Raw genomic sequence first — 20,000 nt, 5'->3', positions numbered from 1 at the left:
AGTCTATGGTCTATTGTTTCCTGGGGAAACAAAAGCAAAATTGCTTCTACAAAGCATTTTTGATTTTCATTTGACAAGATTTTTGACTTTTTAATAGTTAAAGCATTCATAAATTATATGGACTCCTTTACATCAACAGTCCTTCTTTCAATTCAATTTACATCTGGACCTATTTTACTCTATGGATTTTAGCCTTTTTACTGCCAAAGCAAACATTAGACCGCTAAGCTACACATGGATCTTCTTCATGCTCTCTCAGTTGTCTATGTCCGCTTCTGAGTTCGTGAAAGCAAAGTCTAAAACTCACAGCCCAGTCAGAGGTAGGTCACCAAGAACTACACACTGCCTTCCTACAGCTCTAGAACTCCCATGATTGTGCTGTGACAATCATTTTAACTGTTATCATCATTACTACTTAAGGTATTGGCTGTTCAAGCTATCAACAGTAGGCAGAAACTCATTAAGGAGACATTTGTTTCACCTTTCTCAGTCCTTACATAGAAATATGGCCCCATGTTGGGTACAAATGATTTGCTTAGTGTATTACGCCTTTAGCATTTTAGTTATTGACCTTTTGGTGAAGGCACTTCCCAGGTCATAAATTGATATAAAGAGGCATATCCTGTACTTGGTTTATATCTAGCCAATTTTTCTTAACTTAAATGATCCCATCTGCCTTTTGCTCTGGACTTTTACCTTTCTCCATTTATGTATATCTTACTTTCCCTCAAACTTCATGACTTGCTGAGTTGCTGGATAGCTGACCCTTACCAACCTCCTCTTCTTCTCCTGTTCCTTCATCATTGCTTCCAGATTTATTCTTCTATGCATGCTTTCTTCCTGATACCACAGCCTATTCTTTCTCCTAATTCACTATTGGATAAACACCTCTTCATCAGAACATCAGGTGTTGTATTCAGGCCAAGAATCACATCTTCATAGAATTAAAATAATACAACATAAACAAAAGCAACATATAGGTACTTCATTAAACAAATATTTTATAGCATAAAATTAATACACTTTAAAATAATGTTCCACAGAAATATACATTTACAATATTATCAGTATCATGCATTCAGTTCAACACATGGATGTGATATTTTAGAATGTCCTGACCTATGATGATGTGCATATCGACTTCACTTGTGAAGAGTGGACTTTGCTGGATACTTCTCAGAAGAATCTCTACAAAGATGTGATGCTGGAGACCTACAAGAACCTCAATGATATAGGTAAGAGTTAATATTCCTTCCCATTTAAAAATTATAGGACAGCTGTTCCTTGGTTATTGGTGTTCTTCTTTAATTTGATTGAGATACAAAAAGACTGTGGTAAATAAATCAAAGTTCTAAAGTTCACTGAATACGGTAACATAATTTTTGCAAATTTTTCAATAATATAACAACCATTTTCTTTCACTAATTTTTAGGTTACATTTGGGAAGACCATACTATTGAAGAACATGGTGCAAGTTCTAAAAGACATGAAAGGTAATTTTCATTTTCAACTCATAGAAATGTGTCTCTGAAGAAATTGAAATGTTCCCTGAAGTTTGAAACAGAAACAATAATGTAGTTAAGAACAGCTTAAATTGTATTGATGATTATTAAATTCTCAGAAGACCATATAGCACAATTTCATGTAGGTGAATTGTATTTGCAAGACAATATTTTAAGAAAGGTGACAAGGAAACAATGACTTTAAAGAAACTACTAGTTGAATCATTACACCATGAGAGCTATGCTAATACAACCTATATTACTAAAGGTATATACATGGTTGATGTGATAAGCATATCTCTAAACCTTCCATTAGGCAAATACTTCACAGAAAAGATAGTTTTACTCATGTACTTGCTGTTACTTTTGTAAGTTTAGTGACAGGGGCAATAATTGTCAGCAGTCAAGGGGCAGTTATTGCAGGGAAATCCTAAAGTCACTAATACATGTCTATAAGGAACAGAAAGTCAAACTGAATTAAATGAGGAAGACTCTTCTTTGTAGTCTTTACATTATTAGGTGTATGATGTATTAGGCAGGATACAAGCCATATTAGCAAAGGTATATGTAGAACATTGTATACCTCTCTTGCAGAATATTTCAAAGTCATGTAGTAGTCCCCATTTTGAGCATACTTGTGGAATTTGATTCAAGTGTACAAGTAATTTGTGTTCCAACTTCATTAATAAGACACCAAGCTCACTCTGCAGAAAAGCCGTATGACTCTATGACTGTGTAAATACTTCTGTTTTTTTCTAGTTTATTATCAAATATTGTATGACTCAAAGTGTAGGAAAATTAAAATATACAATGTGATAAAGCTCTGAATTTTTCCAGTTCTCTTCAATATGTGAAAAATTTCCTGTAGAAAAACGTTCTGAAAATGAGAACCATACAATAAAGGATTAAACCTTCACAAGTATCTTCAAAGACACAAAACAACCCTTAAAGTGGGGGAAAACTTGAGTGTATACACAATGATAAGATTGTAATATCTGATTCTTCTTTACAATTGAAAAAATGTGATAATACTTCACACAGGGACCAAGATTCAACATAATGTTGATTATGCCCATTTTCCTTTCAGGCATGAAACCAACCAAATTGGAGAGAAGTCTTCTGTATATACAGAATATGTTAAATCCTTTGCATATAATAGTAATCTTCAAAGGCATAAACAAATATGCACTGGAGAGAAACCCTATGAATGTATTCACTGTTGTAAAGTCTTAGCTACACACAGTAATTTTCAAAAACATAAAAGAACACATACTGGGGAGAAAAACTATGAAAGTATTCAATGTGGTAAAGTCTTTACTAAGCACATTCAAATTGAAGGCCGTAAAAGAACACATACTGGAGAGAAACCCCATGAATGTATGCAGTGTGATAAAGGCTTTGCTGATCCTAGTTCTCTTCATGTGCATAAAGGAACACATACTGGAGAGAAACCCTATGAATGTAATCAGTGTGGTAAAGCCTTTACATATCACAGCTGTCTTCTAAGGCACAAAATAACACATACTGGGGAGAAACCATATGAATGCAATCACTGTGGTAAAGGCTTTGCTGATCCAAGCACCCTTCGTGTACATAAAAGAACACATACTGGAGAGAAACCCTATGAATGTAATCAGTGTGGTAAAGCCTTTGCTCAGCACATTCATCTTCAAAGACATAAAATAACACATACTGGAGAGAAACCCTATGAATGTAGCCAATGTGGGAAAACCTTTACTCAGCACAGTCATCTTCAAAGACATAAAATAACACATACTGGAGAGAAACCCTATGGATGTAATCAGTGTGATAAAGCCTTCATGTTTCACAATCATCTTCAAAGACATAAAAGAACACATACTGGAGAGAAACCCTATGAATGTAATCAGTGTGGTAAAGCTTTTGCACAGCACAGTCATCTTCAAAGACATAAAAGAATACATACTGGAGAGAAACCCTATGAATGTACTCAGTGTGGTAAAGCTTTCATGAGTCACAGTCATCTTCAAAGCCATAAAAGAACACATACAGGAGAGAAACCTTATGAATGTAATCAGTGTGGTAAAGGCTTTGCTGATCTCAGTTCCCTTCGTGTGCATAAAAGAACACATAGTGGAGAGAAACCCTATGAATGTAATCAGTGTGGTAAAGCTTTTGTACAGCACAGTCATCTTCAAAGACACAAAAGAAGACATACTGGGGAGAAACCATATGAATGCAATTACTGTGGTAAAGGCTTTGCTGATTCCGGTGCCCTTCATGTGCATAAAAGAACACATACTGGAGAGAAACCCTATGAATGTACTCAGTGTGGTAAAGCCTTCATGTGTCACAGTCATCTTAAATGCCATAAAAGAACACATAGTGGAGAGAAACCTTATGAATGTAATTGGTGTGGTAAAGCATTTGCACAGCCTAGTCATCTTCAAAGACATAAAATAATTCATACTGGAGAGAAACCCTATGAATATAATCAGTGTGGTAAAGCATTTGCTCAGCAGTCATCTTCAAATGCATGAACCAACACATACCGGAAAGAAACCCTATGAATGTAATCAGTGTGGAAAGGCTTTTGCAAGTCAAATTATTCTTCAAACACATAAAAGAATACATACTTGTGACAAAGTGTTTTAATGTAATCAGTAAGGTAAAGGTTTTGTGTGTATCAGGAGTTTTTGGAATCATTACAAAAACCATTAAGCATTGAAACTATAAATGCAGTCAGTTTGGTTTAATTTTACACCTTTTAAAAGAGAAAACTGTGCACTATCAATCTGTTCAAGCCTTTACAAGTTACAATCATTTTTCAGTACCTGATAAAGATAATGAGGGCTTCTCATGATCAAGTATTTGGTCGGATCTTTAGCCATCACACTCCCAATCAGTTATACAATAGTAATTATTTTGAAGAAGAAAATTGATAGTGACAACAATATATTCAAGCATTGTGATGTCCATTTTTATATTGTTGGTCCAGCACACTCATGGAAAAAAGGAATTTATAAACTTATGAAACCTTATGTGTAGTGTAAAAGGGCCAGAAAATAAACACACCCTGACCCAGGAAACAGATCCAGTGAAAGAAACAAGATGTGTCCCTGAAACCTTAGCCTAAGAAACACACTCCGAAATAAGAGCAAAATGGTTAAAAAAGAGCCAGTGAAAGAAACACACTTTGGCCCTGAAACCAAGGCAAAGAAACAAACTGTATCCCTGAGCAGCTGGGGAAAAATCCAACCAATACCTGAGCTCAAAATCAACCAATCCCCAAGCAGGAATCCAGTCAATCTCAAAGGATTTTCAATCTTGGTGATTGAAATTTTACCAATTAACAGGCTGAAAAATTTTCCCTGAAAATAACCTATCCTCCTAAGAAGACATATATAAAGACTATGCTTGTTCAGTTGTCAGCTGGCATTTTCCACACTCGTAGTGGCTGCCATTTTCCTGGATTCTTCACTCCCAAATAATTCTGTTCAATGATATACACTTAAGAACTTCTTTGGCAAAGGGAAGATAAAACTCCAAAGTGAAGTGGAGCAGAGAAGCAAAAGTAAAATGTTTTCACTTGTGCTGTAGCAGATTGCTACATTTCTGGAGCTGATTCCCTCATAGTTGCATGAACCAATGAAGTGACAATTTGGGCAACAGCTTAGAAGAAATGGTTATCATTGCTTGGAAACGCCCTAGTGGAGAGAGGGAGAGAGGCAATGGACACATCTTGTGGTAAACTCTCTTAGCAGAGTGGAGCAAATCTGTTTTAACAATTCTCTCTCTCTGAGAGAAGCAGGAGTGCTGCATCCTGCATGGAGAATACTCCCCACTGTAACACAAATTACTTCATGAGTAACCTGACTTCCTTACAGTCAGGATACCTTTTTTCTCACATGTGTGTGACTCCAGGATACCTTGACTTCACAGAAGCAAAGTACCCTGATATTGGACTCTTACGTTACATTTTTCTTCAGGGCCTTAGATATCCAGGAAATATTGCCTGCAAAGTTTCAGGAATAGCATGACTTCACAACAGTCAGGATACCTTTGTCTCCAGAGCTGCAGGTATCCTGGAAATCTTTCCATCATAGCTGTAGGTATAGACTGACTTATGACAGTTGGGAAACCTTTCTTTCCATACCTATAACACTTGCAAAAAGTCGTTATTTTATTTTTTTTGCAGATTTTTATTTTAATTAGAAACAAGGTTGTTTTACATGGCAATCCCTTTTCCCAGGTCCTCCCGTCCTAACCTACCATCCCCACGACGAAAATCCTACCTATCATATATCTCTTCTGCCCCCTGAATGGTGAGGCCTTCCATAGGGTGTCATCAGAGTCTATTGAATCCTTTGGAATAGGGTCTAAGCCCACCCCTGTGACACTTGAACAAAGATTTTAAATGATGTTTATCACTTTTGGATTCATGCTTCTCTTCAAGTATGTGGAATAACTAATTTAGTTCTACAATGCGTGGTTTTTTATTATTTTCTCTCTTGTTGTGTTACAATATATTTTACCACCTTATACAACATTTGATATGTCCTTTGGTTAAAGATTCCTGAAGGATCATCATGAAAGGTGCATGTCAGCTAAAGCAGGGGTCTACGTTTTGCATTCTTAATGTTTGACAAGAAGCAGAGAGTGGGAATTGATTTTGGTGATCAATGCATTTTGGGTTCCATTTTGAAATATTTGAGGTACATGCTAAAGTGTGCTGTATGTGTAGCAATCCATTCAGTGAAGTTTATTTGTTGTCCTTATATTCCTTCTGTGGCTTTTGTTCATTTTGCATATTTACTTTGTGATAGGTATTTTTCTGCTACAATGTATAGATTGCTAACTGCATCATCTTAGTAGTTCATTTTTAAATATAGGCAGTGTGATCATCCTTTTCTAATAAGGATTTATCTTTTTTGAAGTGGTGGTTTGTTATTCCTGGTTATGTTTTTCATATTTTTTAAAATACCATTCAGATTTTGTTTTTTAATATTAAACCTGGCTTGGATGTCAGAAATGATGATGCGTGCATTTGAACTCATGATACTCATGTGTCTGCCTCCTGAGTACAAGTCCAATTATAGATGATACATTCCCAATATGTGCTGTTTTTTCAACATAATTTAGCAATGCTTTTGTAAACTGTTTAATAGAAGATAATATAAGAAATATTAAATTTCTAATGTGTGTATTCAAAAGAGTGTTTTCTTTTATCTGGTGGAGATATTGGTTCTGAGAATCAAAACCTGACCTTGTGGACGAGCAGCCAGTGTTGTAAATACTAAGCTTTCTAGTCATCCACATGAATATGTGATTAATAGTAATAAGTGTGATTGGGTGATCTAACTTCATCTTTATCTCAGCCCTGATGTCTCAGAATAAATATATGATTGATTGTATCAGAAACTACCTGAGACCTGGTGCTTATGAAATTCTCCACGTTCACATCTCCAAAAATTTAGATAAAAGTACAAAATAAGTGATCAACAAAGAAACTGATCATAGAAGTCTTTAAGAAATGGTTGACTAAGCAAAGCCACAAGAGTGAATTTCTCTCCCATATGGTAAATAGGCATCAATGGGAGCCCACAAGCTAACATGTGAGATGTACCCCTGCTTAATTTTATACATCCTGTGAGGATGAAACACAAACTTGCAGACATGAAGTCTGACTTGTCTGAATGGGCTCATATTCTGCTTCCCTGATACCTGTAGAGCTCTCAATTGTGGTGACTAGTGATGACATGAGATTGAGAGAAGATCCTGAGACTTGAATTCTAAGGCTTAGACCATAAGATATTTACAAAGACTTGTGAAGATTGGAAGAAGTTTTAGGGAGGGAGCTTGGGGTTTGGAAGCACAAGGATCAAATGCCTGAGAGCATTCTGCATTTGTAACTGAGGACAAGATGGCATAAACTGTACTGTTTCCATTCAGCTGTGTTGGGTCAGCCCTCTCCAGTTCTTCCATTCTTTAATTTTTTGGCAACTCATGTAGTTGTCAGTGACATTATAATGCAGTTCCCACAGGGACCATAATGCTCCTCAGTGTCCACCCCAGCAATCCCTGGTACCTATTCACAGAAACAAGGTTATTCTAAGTGACATTTATATTGCTCCCTTTGACTAACATCTAGTGAAAGAGGAGACACCATGAAATTCTAAATTCCCTGGGAAATTCACTGTAGGAAAAGACTGATTCCTAAAGATGAGAATCGCTCTACTGAAGCAATATTTATGACTTATCTGACCATCTTGCTAGAGAGACGGAAGCTGAGGATTTGTGGAGGATTTTAGAGACAGGAAAACTTTTAATATATGGCTTAATTATATTACTTAGCTGTGCGTATCTCTTGTCTTCTGTCCAAACCAGTTATGACCCAAGGATGGATTAATTACCTCATGTCTTCACCACTGTTCCAAATAGTATCAGGCAGGTATCATCTCACTAGTTTTCTGTCCAAAACAGCATGTTCAATTCTGAAAACATAACACACAACAAAAAGAAATTGACTCGGCAGACTTTATTCAAACATTTGTACATACTTAATTCAAACATACTTAACAGAAAGAAGAATGGAAAAAACTGGAAAAAACAGGGAAATGGATACAATGTAATTTAAATAAAATTTATAGCAATAAATGTTAAATAAAAATGTGGCTAGAGAGTGAGCTTAGAAATTAAGAGCACTGGGTATTGTTGCATTGGAAAGAGGTTATATTACTATGAACACTGGTTCGTCTCCATCTCCTGTAACTTCAGTTCCAAGCAAACTTATTCCCTCTTCCTGCATCTGCAGGTAATGCACACATCCAAAAATTAGTAAGCACACATATACATGAACAAAAGATTAAAAATAAAATTCTTTCTAGTCATTCATAGAAGCGAGTTTGCTCAGAGGAAAAGTATCCATAATCTGAGGAAAGAATAGCTCAGAATAGCTATTCATTTAAGAATATCAGACAGAGTATGCATAAGTGTTTCCCAATTTTTTTAAAAAAAAATGAGTTCAATGTGTTTTTATGTATGAGGATTGTGGTGCTGACATATATTTTAATGTATCTTTTACAGCATATAGCATAGTCTATTATAATACATTTTGCTTCATGATATATTTATATTTAGATCATAAGGAATAATCTAATAGTTTTGCTCTGTAAATCTCCATGAGCCAAAATGGTTAGATTTACAATCTTCCATCCCTATTTATATTTTACAAAGCATAACCTCAGGCCAAAGTTAAATGAGACTTAAAGATGGCAGATGTTAGCATTCAGCTGTCTGTACTGGCCTGTCCTTGGGGTTCTGACAGGAACAGCTGAAGCCACTATGAGGACCACTTCTGTATTTTCACTATGGTCTACTTTAAAAGTTCCCTGCCCTGACATCCAAAGATATACACTGAATTGAACTCTGGAACTTAGTTGCAGAGAGGGAGGAATGAAGATCAAAGGGGTCTGTGCCAGGCTGGTGAAACCCACAGAATCATCTGGCCTGTACAAAGGGGAGCACATGGACCCCAGATCTGTCTGGCTGGCCATCACGAGACTGATCCAGACCCCTGAAAATGAATGTCAGTTAGGAGGCCTCTGCATTCTAGGGGCCACTGGTAGTGGATTAGTATTTTTCCCTGCTGTAAGCAGGGACTTGGAGAGCCCATCACACATGAAGGTATGCACTCTCTGCCTGGACACATGGGGGGCTAGGCTCATCCCAGGATGCCGTGTTGGACTTTAGGGAGCCCCCATCGAGGTTCCTACCCTGCCTGGGGAGTGGAAGGTGGATAGACTGGGGGGTAGTTGGGGAAAGGAAGAGAAATGGGGGAGGGGAGGGAGAGGGAGAGGGAGAAGGGATTGACATGCTTGTTTCTAATTTGAACTAATAATAAAAGAAGCAAGAAAAAAAGTGTCCTGCCGAAATCCCATCCTGCTCTCTGTTTCTCTCCCTACCCGTGTCTGTTCCCCCCTCTGTCTCTGTCTCTGTCTCTCTGTATCTCTGCACCTCTTTCCTCTCTCCTACTGCTCTGTCCCTGAAGGCTGGTCCCTCCCCTCTGTTTTCCCTTATCATGAACCCTTTTCCTAATAAAAAAAAAACAACAAAAAAACCCTCTGTTTAAACCGTGTCACATGGCATCTTTCTTTTGTGCACTGCTTTTATTAAATTACAACACCTTGTGTGGAATGCAAAACCTTTGCCAGGCTGGCTCCACTTTTAACAATCACCACCACTAGATACATGCTATTAATGAAAAGATTTGTGTTTATTAAACATTTAATGGTTTAGACTGATTGATCCATGAAAAGCCATATTTATAATAGAAGAGCAGTAACTGCAGCCTTGTAGAAAATGTTTCTAAGACAAACTTATTTATGTTGGATCAGGTAGCCTTCATCACACTTCATTGCCCCCCTTCCTAGGACAATGTCTTTGTTCTTATGTGTAAGTCAAAAACATCATTCCTTCAAAATTCAACCACCAGTGAGTTTTCAAATTACAAATTTTAGTCATGTAGTCAACTGTCCATTTCAATAACAGGAAGACTATTTTTGTGTGGTGCATGGCTTCTACCTTTAGACCAGAATAGGAGGAATAGTTGACTGTATATGTTGTAGGGGAAAACAGGGCAGAGAAACAACAGCTTGGGTGACCATTATGAAATTGAAATTGATTGTGACAGAAAAACTGATTTTGTAATTTCCCAGCATGTATTGATGCACATAATGTGAGTGAATGTGGGCCAGATTTGGGTATTCAATTTTGGAATGTTAGCTTCAGCCAGTGAAAATTGAATTTCCAACAAGGAAGCTCTCCTTTTTAGATATATTCAATATTGCTTTTCATGGTTATATCCATCATCCTTAGCTGTGTGTTGTGTCACAGATCTTATCAGCTAGCCTTTCACATAGTGGCATGGGAAAATAATATATTATTCATGCCATTTCCTCTACCAGGGAATTGTTTTCTCATTTTGGGGGGCATCAAGACAGGGTTTCTCTGTAGCTTTGCATGCTGTTCTGGAACTCACCCTGTGGACAAGGTTGGCCACAGACTCACAGACATCCACCTACCCCTCACTCCCCAGTGCTAGGATGAAAGTCATGCACCAGGAACACGTGTCTCTTTTCTTCTTCTTCTTCTTCTTCTTCTTCTTCTTCTTCTTCTTCTTCTTCTTCTTCTTCTTCTACTTCTTTTCTTCTTCTAGATTTTATTTATTTATTATGTATATAGTTTTCTGTCTGCATGCGAGCAGAGGGCACCAGATTTCATTCAAGATGGCCACCATGTGGTTGCTGGTAATTGAACTCAGGACCTCTGGAAAAACAGTCAATGCTCTTAACTGCTGAGCCATCTATACAGTCCTGTTTTCTTCTTCTTAAATAATATGCATAGACTTGTGCCTTTTAATTATATTTATCTTTTTGAAAACAATTATATCCTATTGCTTCCAGGTCATTAGGAATTTGTTTCCTGTTCTCCAGGAATGGAAGAGGTTTACTACGATACAAATTTCCCAGACTAGAGCCCTGTCAAACCCTAGTTTGGAAGGTCAGAGCTGTGATGACGTGTGTCACCTAAGTCATCTGATCCCTGCTCATCTAGTAGGGTACCATGCTCCTCTAAATCATCTATAATGAGCCATGTCGGTTACCATAAGCCATGCCATGGTGAGTGAGGTAGCTGAACGGTCAGATCTGCTAGTAGTTGAATGGATCATGAGACAGCCTGATTCAGTCAGTCCATGTGTTCACATTGGCAGTGTGTGTTCACCTGGGCAGTGGCCCTTCTCCTGGAATCCTCTCTTGAGTGTGCATTCACTAGAATCATGGAGATTTTGTATGCCAGTCTATGGGAGGTGTGGTATTTATAATATCACTGTCTTGTGTGAACACACAGACATTGCTTTTGTTGTACACTGCCAAGACAGATTAGAAAACTCAAGGCCTTGTTTGCAGATATTCTCAGTTTCATTTCACATTCAGTTTAGTTTGATGAGTTCTACAGATGTTTTAGAAGCAGGTAGAAAGTAGCAAATGAGGGTCATCCTTCAGAAATATATGACTAGAATGCTTTTAACTTTCCTCTCCCACCAGTCAAATTGTCTTAATTCAGAGAATTTTTTTTGGTTAACAAATGGAATTTCTGAGCTGCAGAAGTTCCTTGACTGTTCATGGTGTTTGGCAGCTACATAGGCAGGTTCCACATCTTGTGCCATAATCCAATAATAATAACAATCTCTCCCCCCATTTTTCACAAATACTGTACACATTCTTCATTGAATAATTGAGTTAAGTACAGAAGTCACATTGTATGTACTGTATTTTTTTTTAAATCCTATAGAGAATTCTCAGTTTTTCCACAGGGCACATACATGTGGAATCAGCTTTTATATTATAAATTGTTGGGAATTTTGTAACTGAAATTTCCTCGTGTGGAATTTAGTCTGTAAATATACCCAAAATCATTTTGTTGTTGTTGTTGTTGTAAATAGATCCTTATTACTGTTGTTTGCAAACGTATAAAACGGTAGAAGACACTACTCTATGTAATTATTGCTGAGCAAAGTACAGTAAATGCATGTAACTGAAACTGATTTGAAACAATTTACAAATAAATAGAAAGATGACAGCAGTATTATTTAGAAACTCAGCATACATTTTTAAGTTCACATAAAAGATATCCTCCTAAACATATAATTTGATTGAGAAACAGAGTGAGAGTAAAACTTGCTCCAGAATTTAACAATGAATCTGAATGTAACATGGGATTTTGGAGTGGTATGCAAAAAAAATCTCTGATAGCAGTAGGTTGGGATTTCCCGAATATATCAACTCTAGTTAAAGCCATGTTACTTGGAATAGTTGATGTATACTTGCACATCTTTAATGTATGGATTCTGATTAGTTTTTACGTATTACTTACATCCAATCTATCCCACTACTACAAACAAACAGACAATTTTTTTGTCTTTTCCTGATTTTTTCCATGGGATTTCTTCATATCTTTAAGGGACTTTGCAATCTTAAAGTAAACCGTAATGTCATTTTCTTGTGCTCCAGTTGTGTTGGATTGTTCAGGTCTTACTGTTATAGAATAACTAGGCTCTAATGATTTCATATTCCATTTATTATTTTTAATTGTGTTCACATCCTGGACATTTCCAGGTAGATTTGGGGTGATATTAGTTCTAGGTGCTGATTCCTGCACTTTTCTTTGCGAGATGGATGATGTTTTCCTTGGTTTCTCATTCCTCTCAGTTCTTCTGACATAAGTGCACAGGAGTTCTGGTTTAATAAGGTGTCCCCTCTAGGCTTATTTGGCAATAAGGTACCTTAGATTTGGCAAGTCATTTGCTAAAGCCAAAGTCCTCTTCAAAAGTTTTAGACCAGGATATGGAGAAGAGAGGAGAGAGTGCAGACTGGGAACCCTATATCTGGCCTGACCTCCTGTTTCCCTAATACCAGCATTGCCTTCAGTGTAGCTGCCATTGCTAGGAATTGTATATTTTCCCTGTGTTCCAGTAAGGCTGAATACTTCCAAAGATTTAAACTGGAGATTCCTAATTCTGGCCTGGTCTATTGTATAGCAGAAGCCTTCCAAATTAGTCCATGAGGATATAGAGTCAGGGTTTGAGGGTGGGGCACTGTGGGCATATGTGGGATTTTGTTGGAGATTTTAAATGTGTTTAGTGACTTGGGAACAGTATCTTCCATGGTGTTCCTAGGCAGCCTCACCTCCTGTAATGCTTCTAGAGCTGTGGGGCCTACTTTGCAGCCAAGAGAAGAATATAATGTATGGTGCTGCTGGGTGTTCTTTAGAGACTGTAGTACTTGTGGTTCCTTGAAACTGCTTGGTCTCTGAATTAGCGAAACATTTCTACAAATAGTAGGTTGAGATATGGGTCTCAAGGTCAGAGTGCAGTCTGAGGCTATTGGACAGGATAAAAGGACTTTACTGGGTGGTGGGCAATGTCTGCACTTTTCTCCTGAAGAACACTCTGGCCTCCAATACAGATGCTGCAGTCTGGGATAACTATTGTAGGGTCCAGGGTAGTGAGTGCATTTTAAGGTTGCTGGGCTGGATTTAATGAGTATTATTGTGTGGTGTGCAGTGACTTATGCGTGCTCCATAGATCAAACCTAGCCTCTGGTAGAGAGCACATTTTCTTCCAAAGTTTTAGAATAGGTATGGAACCAGGGGTAGGGTGTGGATCATTCTTGTGGTGTGTGCATCCTGTGATATTTGGGCAAGATTAAAGGGGATTTGTGGGTGGTGGGCAATGCCCTGCCTTCATAACCAGCATATACTTAGCAAGTTAAGATGCATACAACTTATAATACCACTCATTAATGTAGGCAGGTTACTGGGAAAAACTTAAATTAAAAAAAGGGAATATATGTATTACCAAATAATCCCTCTAGTGTGAAGATTCCTCATGATACCAGTAGACAATGCCTCCTTCTGTGAAACTCCAGAGCTGCAAATTACAAATACCAATATTAAACAATTTGTATTTAAAATTCCATTTTCAGGGATACATCTCTTAAATTCTATGATTCACAGTAGCTCATATGGTGTTGCATAAGCTATGTAAGCTCTTTTTGTAATCCTGGCAAACACGTTTACTCCACACTTGTTGGATATTTTTACATACCACATATTATCACCCCCCCTTCTGTGAATGGCACAGTAAGGTACACTAATGACCTAAGTCTCTGTAGAATCTGTTTTACAGCTCTCATTTTCTGAAACACTTTCAATTCTAACTCTACAAGAAGCAGTAAACATAGCTATTCTAGCCTAACACTACCTTTTATGATTGATTGGTAGTACTACATGAAGCATAAACCCATCAGTCAGGAGCTGAGAAGAATGCTGCCATGAATCAGTGGCATGCCTGGGCTAGATCACAAACCAACAACAATAAAATCACATTTGATGCCCCACATTTTGTTCTAACTGTCTTCTCTGTTGCTCTGATTAAAGTCTCTCAACAAAAACAACTCAGGTAGTGAACAAGTTTATTTGGTTGATATCCCTATGTCACTTTCCATCCTTATGGGAACTTAGGCTAGAAACTGAAGATAATAAAGGTAAAAAAGGAGGAAACAGTGCTTCCTAGCTATATCTCTTGCTTTCTTACTGTCCAGTGCTAAGCTCTCCCTCTCATCCAGCCCAGGCCTACATGTTTAGAGATATGGCCAACTCAATTAAGAGACTTCTAATAGCAATCATAATCAACACAACCTGTCTCAGAAACAGCACTCAGATATTCTGATCTAGGTATACCCTCAATTGATATTCCCTTGTTGTTTCTCGGCTATGTCAAGTTGAGAGCTGAGGGAAATTAGGAAAAAGGCCAATTATGTGAACAAAATAAAGTCTCTGTGGGGAGAGGGGCTTGGAGGCAGAAAAGATATACTGCGAATAATGTACATAATATCTCTTAGAAAGTTAAAACATTCTTTATGGACATGAGCTCCAGAGACGGATTTGTTTTAAAGCTTACCTAGTACTAGTCACATGACATCTTCAGGACATACATCTTAAAGCTGAAAAACACAATCTTGTTAGGAAGCTCCACACCATTTTATGTAGTTCTTCTATTTTGCTTGAACTACTGTAACTCCAGTAATTTGGTTTAATGATAAGTTCAGTTCCTTTCATTAAAATTACAACTTTGTGTGTGTGTGCGCGCGTGCGTGCGTGCATGCGTGCGTGCGTGTGGTGTGGTGTGTGTGTGTGTGTGTGTGTGTGTGTGTGTGTGTGTGTGTGTGTTGAGACAGGGTTTCTCTTTGGCTGTTGTGGCTGTCCTGGAACTAGCACATGTAGAATAGGCTGGTCTCAAACTCACAGAGATCGGCCTGCCTCTGCCTTACTTCTTTATTTTAAAGATTTGTTTATTTACAATGCATACAGTGTTCTGCCTGAACATATGTCTGCAGGCCAGAAGAGGGAACCAGATCTCATTGTAGATGTTTGTGAGCCTACAAGTAGTTGCTGGAAATTGAACTCAGGAACTCTGGAAGAGTAGTGAGAGCTCTTAAACTCTGAGCCATCTCTACAGCCTGTAAGTTGAATTCTTTACACAACATTTTGATTGCCTGGTCTATGGACCCAAAAAATGGCTGGGCAGAACTTATATTGATCCTCTAAAATCAATTACCTGACTGCTTGCTTTTAAAAACAACTACTGTCACAGCAAAAATGAATTTGACCTCTTTCCTGCCCATGGCTTTCTCTGTTGTGACTAAACCTGCTTTTCAGTTGGTCAGTGAACTCAATTCTAACACAGGTCCCCCTTCATTTGTAAATGCACCATAAAATCTGGAGAAGCTGGAGGATATTCATTCACTGACCTGTTGTTTCCTTCCTTCAGACCAGTCAAGGCCCAGCTAAGGAAGGATTGGCAGGACTGTATTTCCAGCAATGAGTAGCAGATATAGGGTTAAGTGTTTAAAGAAATTCCAAATTATATTGTGTGATGAAAGCCTGAGCTATAGGAGACATTGACCTAAAAAATTTGCTCTCAACCTTCCTAATGCTGTAACCTTTTAATACAGTTCCTCATGAAGTGAGCCCAAACTGTAGAATTATTTTCATTACAATGTCTGTTGGGTGCCAAAAATTATTTTATTAGAAAGTTTTTCGGGGTCCAAACCTTAGGCTACACTATTCAGGAGCCTGAGTTTCCATTGTCTTTAGATGATAGCTCAATTACAACTGAATGTCATGGCCTTTGTGGAGAGTGTCTCCCAGTTTGAATTACAATAGGTCTAAGTCTGGAATAGGCCTGTACATGGACTGAGAAGTCTTTCTACATGCAAAAAGACTTTGTAGCTCTACATGTTGATTTAAGTGGGAACACCAGAGGAGATAGGAGAGGCACTTGTGTGGTTATTTTGACTGTTGGAAAGTGGCTTAGGAGAATGATGGAATAAACCAGAAATTCCAGTTTTCAGATGGGCTGAGATGCCCTCCAAAGAATGGCAAGATTCTTCTATGCCTGGTCATTATCACCTTTGGGTACCTAGGAGTGTCCAAATCCACACTTCCTCAATCAGGGAAGGGCCCAAGGCTGTTCATCCCTGAATCCCATAACAGGCCCGCAGGGATATCAGTCTGGAATAGGTAGCGTCCACAGCAGGGCAGTGGAACACACCAGATTCTGTGCTCAGCTCACTGCGGCAATGCTCATAGCACAGCACAAAAGACCAGCAGAACAGTTTCTCTGCAAAGCAATGCCTGAAGATTGCAGCAGGAAGGACCTAGCACAAATTCTGACTGGCAGATAACGTGGAGGACCTGATTGCCTAGTGAGGCCTGAGTGACAAGGGCTCTGCCATAGGCTTACACTTGCTGTAAGACACATCCTGCCTGCCATTCCAGAAAAAGACCTTTTCTACATCAGTGGAGATAAGCATATCAATACCAATTGCCCCAGGCTCCAAGAACAGACACTGCTACCTTCGTATACACCATGTGCAGTTGAGTGGATTTCTGTCCCACTGGTGAAAGAGTAGCCAAAATATTAACAACTAAAGAGAGATTTCAGGAAACCATAGGAGAGGTTTGTTATGTGGCTTCACACTGAGGTCAGGTGAACTGAACTTACTTTTTATCTAGTTGCAATAGGGACCTCAATCAACCAGAAAATAAAATGAGGAAGTAGATTAAAAGCAAGATAATGAGACTTTCTCCCTTCAGAAAGATGGATAATGGCTCCATTGCTTTAGGAGTGATATTCCTGAAATACAGAGAAAATTATTGACAACTGAATAGTTATATAGAGTAGTCCTCATTGAGAGTTGAATACTTAGATTATAATTGAGCAAGGAAAAATGTGTTTAGAAGCACTATTGTTACCCAGCACACCTTACTGGGGAATTGAAAAAAAACACAACTCATGTTTCTCAACAGGGCTGATAGAATGAATCGCTACACATATGTGGAAATGGATATATTAGAATGATAAGATGCCTGTAACCACACAGGCAAGGGCTGGAAGAAGGGAGATTAAGACTGAAGCTGAATGAGAATGTGTTGCAAGGTGTGATTAATAAGATGTTGCAAGCTATTTAAGGGACCAGCACAGAACTGGGAATTTTAAGAGTGTACCATGACTCTAGGTCCTGGAGCTCTCCTCTGCTAACCTGAAACAACCAGTCCATTAAGCTGAAAGCTGCCCTGTCTGAAACACCATTCCTTGAATTAGGACCTTCCGAAGACTTAATCCTCTGAATTTGGAAAATCACAAGGGCCCGAGTCTGAACCTGCTGCTGCTATAGGAGAGGAACTCCCCTTCTATGAGCCTGGTGACTATGGTTCTTAGGATTGTTTGCTTATTCTTGTGTATTTCTTTGATATAAGTGTGAAGTAAAACTTATATATTCAAACCCAACTCGCTGAGTTTGCCATTCCTCCCGGGTTAAAACCTAGTAGGGCTCAAGACAGAATGTCTTAGGTGTTGGTCCCGAGAGTCCAAAAATGGTTGCATTCCTATAATAACTTGAAGAATCCAGGAATTGTTCTGTTCATGAGTTTGAATATCTCAGCTGGTCCTCAATATACACTAGAATCTCCAGGAAGTGGCTCTAATTCTGATAAAGAAATGGACTTGTTGGCCAGGGCTAGGGCAAACAGGAAAAAAGAGACTTCCTTATTCAATATCCTATATATATATAGGCTGCCGCCAGACTAAAATTGGATCTTATTTTTTGTTTGATTTTTTTCTTTTTTCTTTTGTTATTTTTCAAGACAGCTGTTTTCTGTGAAGGCATGGAACTCATTTTGTGGACCACACTGGCCTGAAACTCAGAAAATCCAAATATTTCTGCCTCCTGAGTGCTGGTTTTAGAGGTGTGCAGCAGCCATCAAGCAGCTGAAGGTGGATATCACCTCAAGTGATCCAGGTTAAATATGAGTCTTTATTTTCAAATCCTATTAAAAAGCCCCACACGAGTACCCAAATCTTTGAGTTTTATTTAAACAATGAGGTAGTCAGTTTGAGTACCAAGAATAGCCATCAGAACAACTTATGCAGAAGAATTGAGCAAGATTTCTTACCTGAAGGAGTCAGGGGGAAATCTGGGAGTTATTCCTAAAACAACACTTTTCCTAAGCAAAATGAAGTATGTGAATTTTATTCAGGGAGTGTAGACACATTTATGTATTCTCCCTATTCCTAGGCAGGCACAGATAAAATTCCATTTCTAAACATGATTGCAGTGTACAGTCAAAGACATTTAGGGACATTTTTACTTCAAAGTCATTCAGAAAGTTATAAATTATAAAAATTATGTAAAGAAATGCCTTTGGCATGTTCATATTATACCAGAAGTTCTTCCCAGAAAATCAGGTAAATAACACAGTGAAAATGCACTGCTATGGAGCATATGCTACATCTGAAACTTGATGTTCCATCTAAAAGATAACTGCAACAATGGCACAAATCTCACAGTCATAAAGGTTTCTGATCCCAAATACAGAAAACTTCAAGGAATGCAACTTAATGACACTGTTTTCTATACTCTTGATGAATGGTTATGATATTACAATTAACTTCAGAGTAAAGCTGCTTTTGGTTCTGAGGCAGCTGGCTAGGCAGATTGCCATAGCTGCTTCCATGCAAGACCATAGGGACTATATTTTAACTACCTCTGGTTTCTGTCTTTCTCATGGCTATAGTATCGCTTTGGAGAATTCCAATTTTTACTGTTTCTGTCTTTAAAAAATAATTATATGGGTGTTTATCCTGCATGTATTTGTATAGAGTACCTACACAGGCCAGAGTAAGGCAGGAAATGCTTGGGACAGAAGATGCAGCAAATAGTTAGCAAATAGTTAGCTAGTTAGTAGTTCTGGAAAGGGAACATAGCTACTCTATAACCACCCCAATTGCCATTAATTGCTGAGCCATTTCTATAGCACCTATTATAACTTAAAATTTATTTCTATAAGTTGATTATTGGAAGATAATTTATCACTTTCCACTTTTATCTCTTCAGTTGTTCCCTTTTCAACCCCCTTACAAATTTCTGTTTTAAGTATGTGTGACTATGTGTGCTGAAATACATGAATACAAATTGGCTGTATCCGTTTTTCTTGGTTTACAAACATTGATAATTGGCTGACCATGTTTTATTGAATAAAATCTTAGGGCGCTCATCACTGCATAAGACTCATTCTCTCAAATGGAGAATTCTAATTTTTAAACGATATCAGTTGTATGAGCCTGACTAGGCTGTCTTGGTCAGTAAACATAATCAAGAAGTGAAAAGTTAGGGTGGGAAATGACTTAGCAGTCAAGAGCACTGAAGATTCTTTCAGAGTATCCAAGCTTCCATTCCCAGTACATACAGAAGCTTACCACTACCTGTAACTCCAGTATCAGAGGTTCTGACACCATCTACTGGCCTCCTTGGCCACAATAAGAAGGGGAGACTTAGAACATGAGAATTATAATTTAAGATTTGTAGACACCACAATATGAACACAGGCTAGAAG

The 20,000-nt window shown here is 38.1% G+C and overlaps 2 protein-coding genes across 3 annotated transcripts in view; one reads left to right on the top strand and one right to left on the bottom strand.

Annotated features, from left to right (window-relative positions):
- Positions 1-20,000, bottom strand: part of LOC113838058 (mothers against decapentaplegic homolog 1-like) — a 450,092-nt gene that overhangs the window by 185,876 nt on the left and 244,216 nt on the right. The gene's annotated exons all lie outside the window — the stretch shown is intronic.
- LOC113838864 (zinc finger protein 431-like) lies at positions 1,122-4,057 on the top strand. 2 transcript variants are annotated; one of them, XM_027434376.2, is made up of 4 exons: positions 1,122-1,235; positions 1,433-1,493; positions 2,590-2,685; positions 2,938-4,057. In XM_027434376.2, exons 1-4 carry the CDS (start codon positions 1,202-1,204, stop codon positions 4,019-4,021), a joined length of 1,275 nt encoding a protein of 424 aa, XP_027290177.1. In that variant the 5' UTR covers positions 1,122-1,201; the 3' UTR covers positions 4,022-4,057. The 2 variants fall into 2 exon arrangements, with proteins under 2 accessions (XP_027290177.1, XP_035309462.1); XM_035453571.1 differs by having other exon boundaries at positions 2,590-4,057.

Source organism: Cricetulus griseus, unplaced genomic scaffold (genome assembly GCF_003668045.3).
Source record: "Cricetulus griseus strain 17A/GY unplaced genomic scaffold, alternate assembly CriGri-PICRH-1.0 unplaced_scaffold_1, whole genome shotgun sequence".
NCBI classification, from domain to species: domain Eukaryota; kingdom Metazoa; phylum Chordata; class Mammalia; order Rodentia; family Cricetidae; genus Cricetulus; species Cricetulus griseus.
The sequence above is the reverse complement of the archived record's forward strand: the minus strand, read 5'-3'. Positions and strand labels throughout refer to the sequence as shown.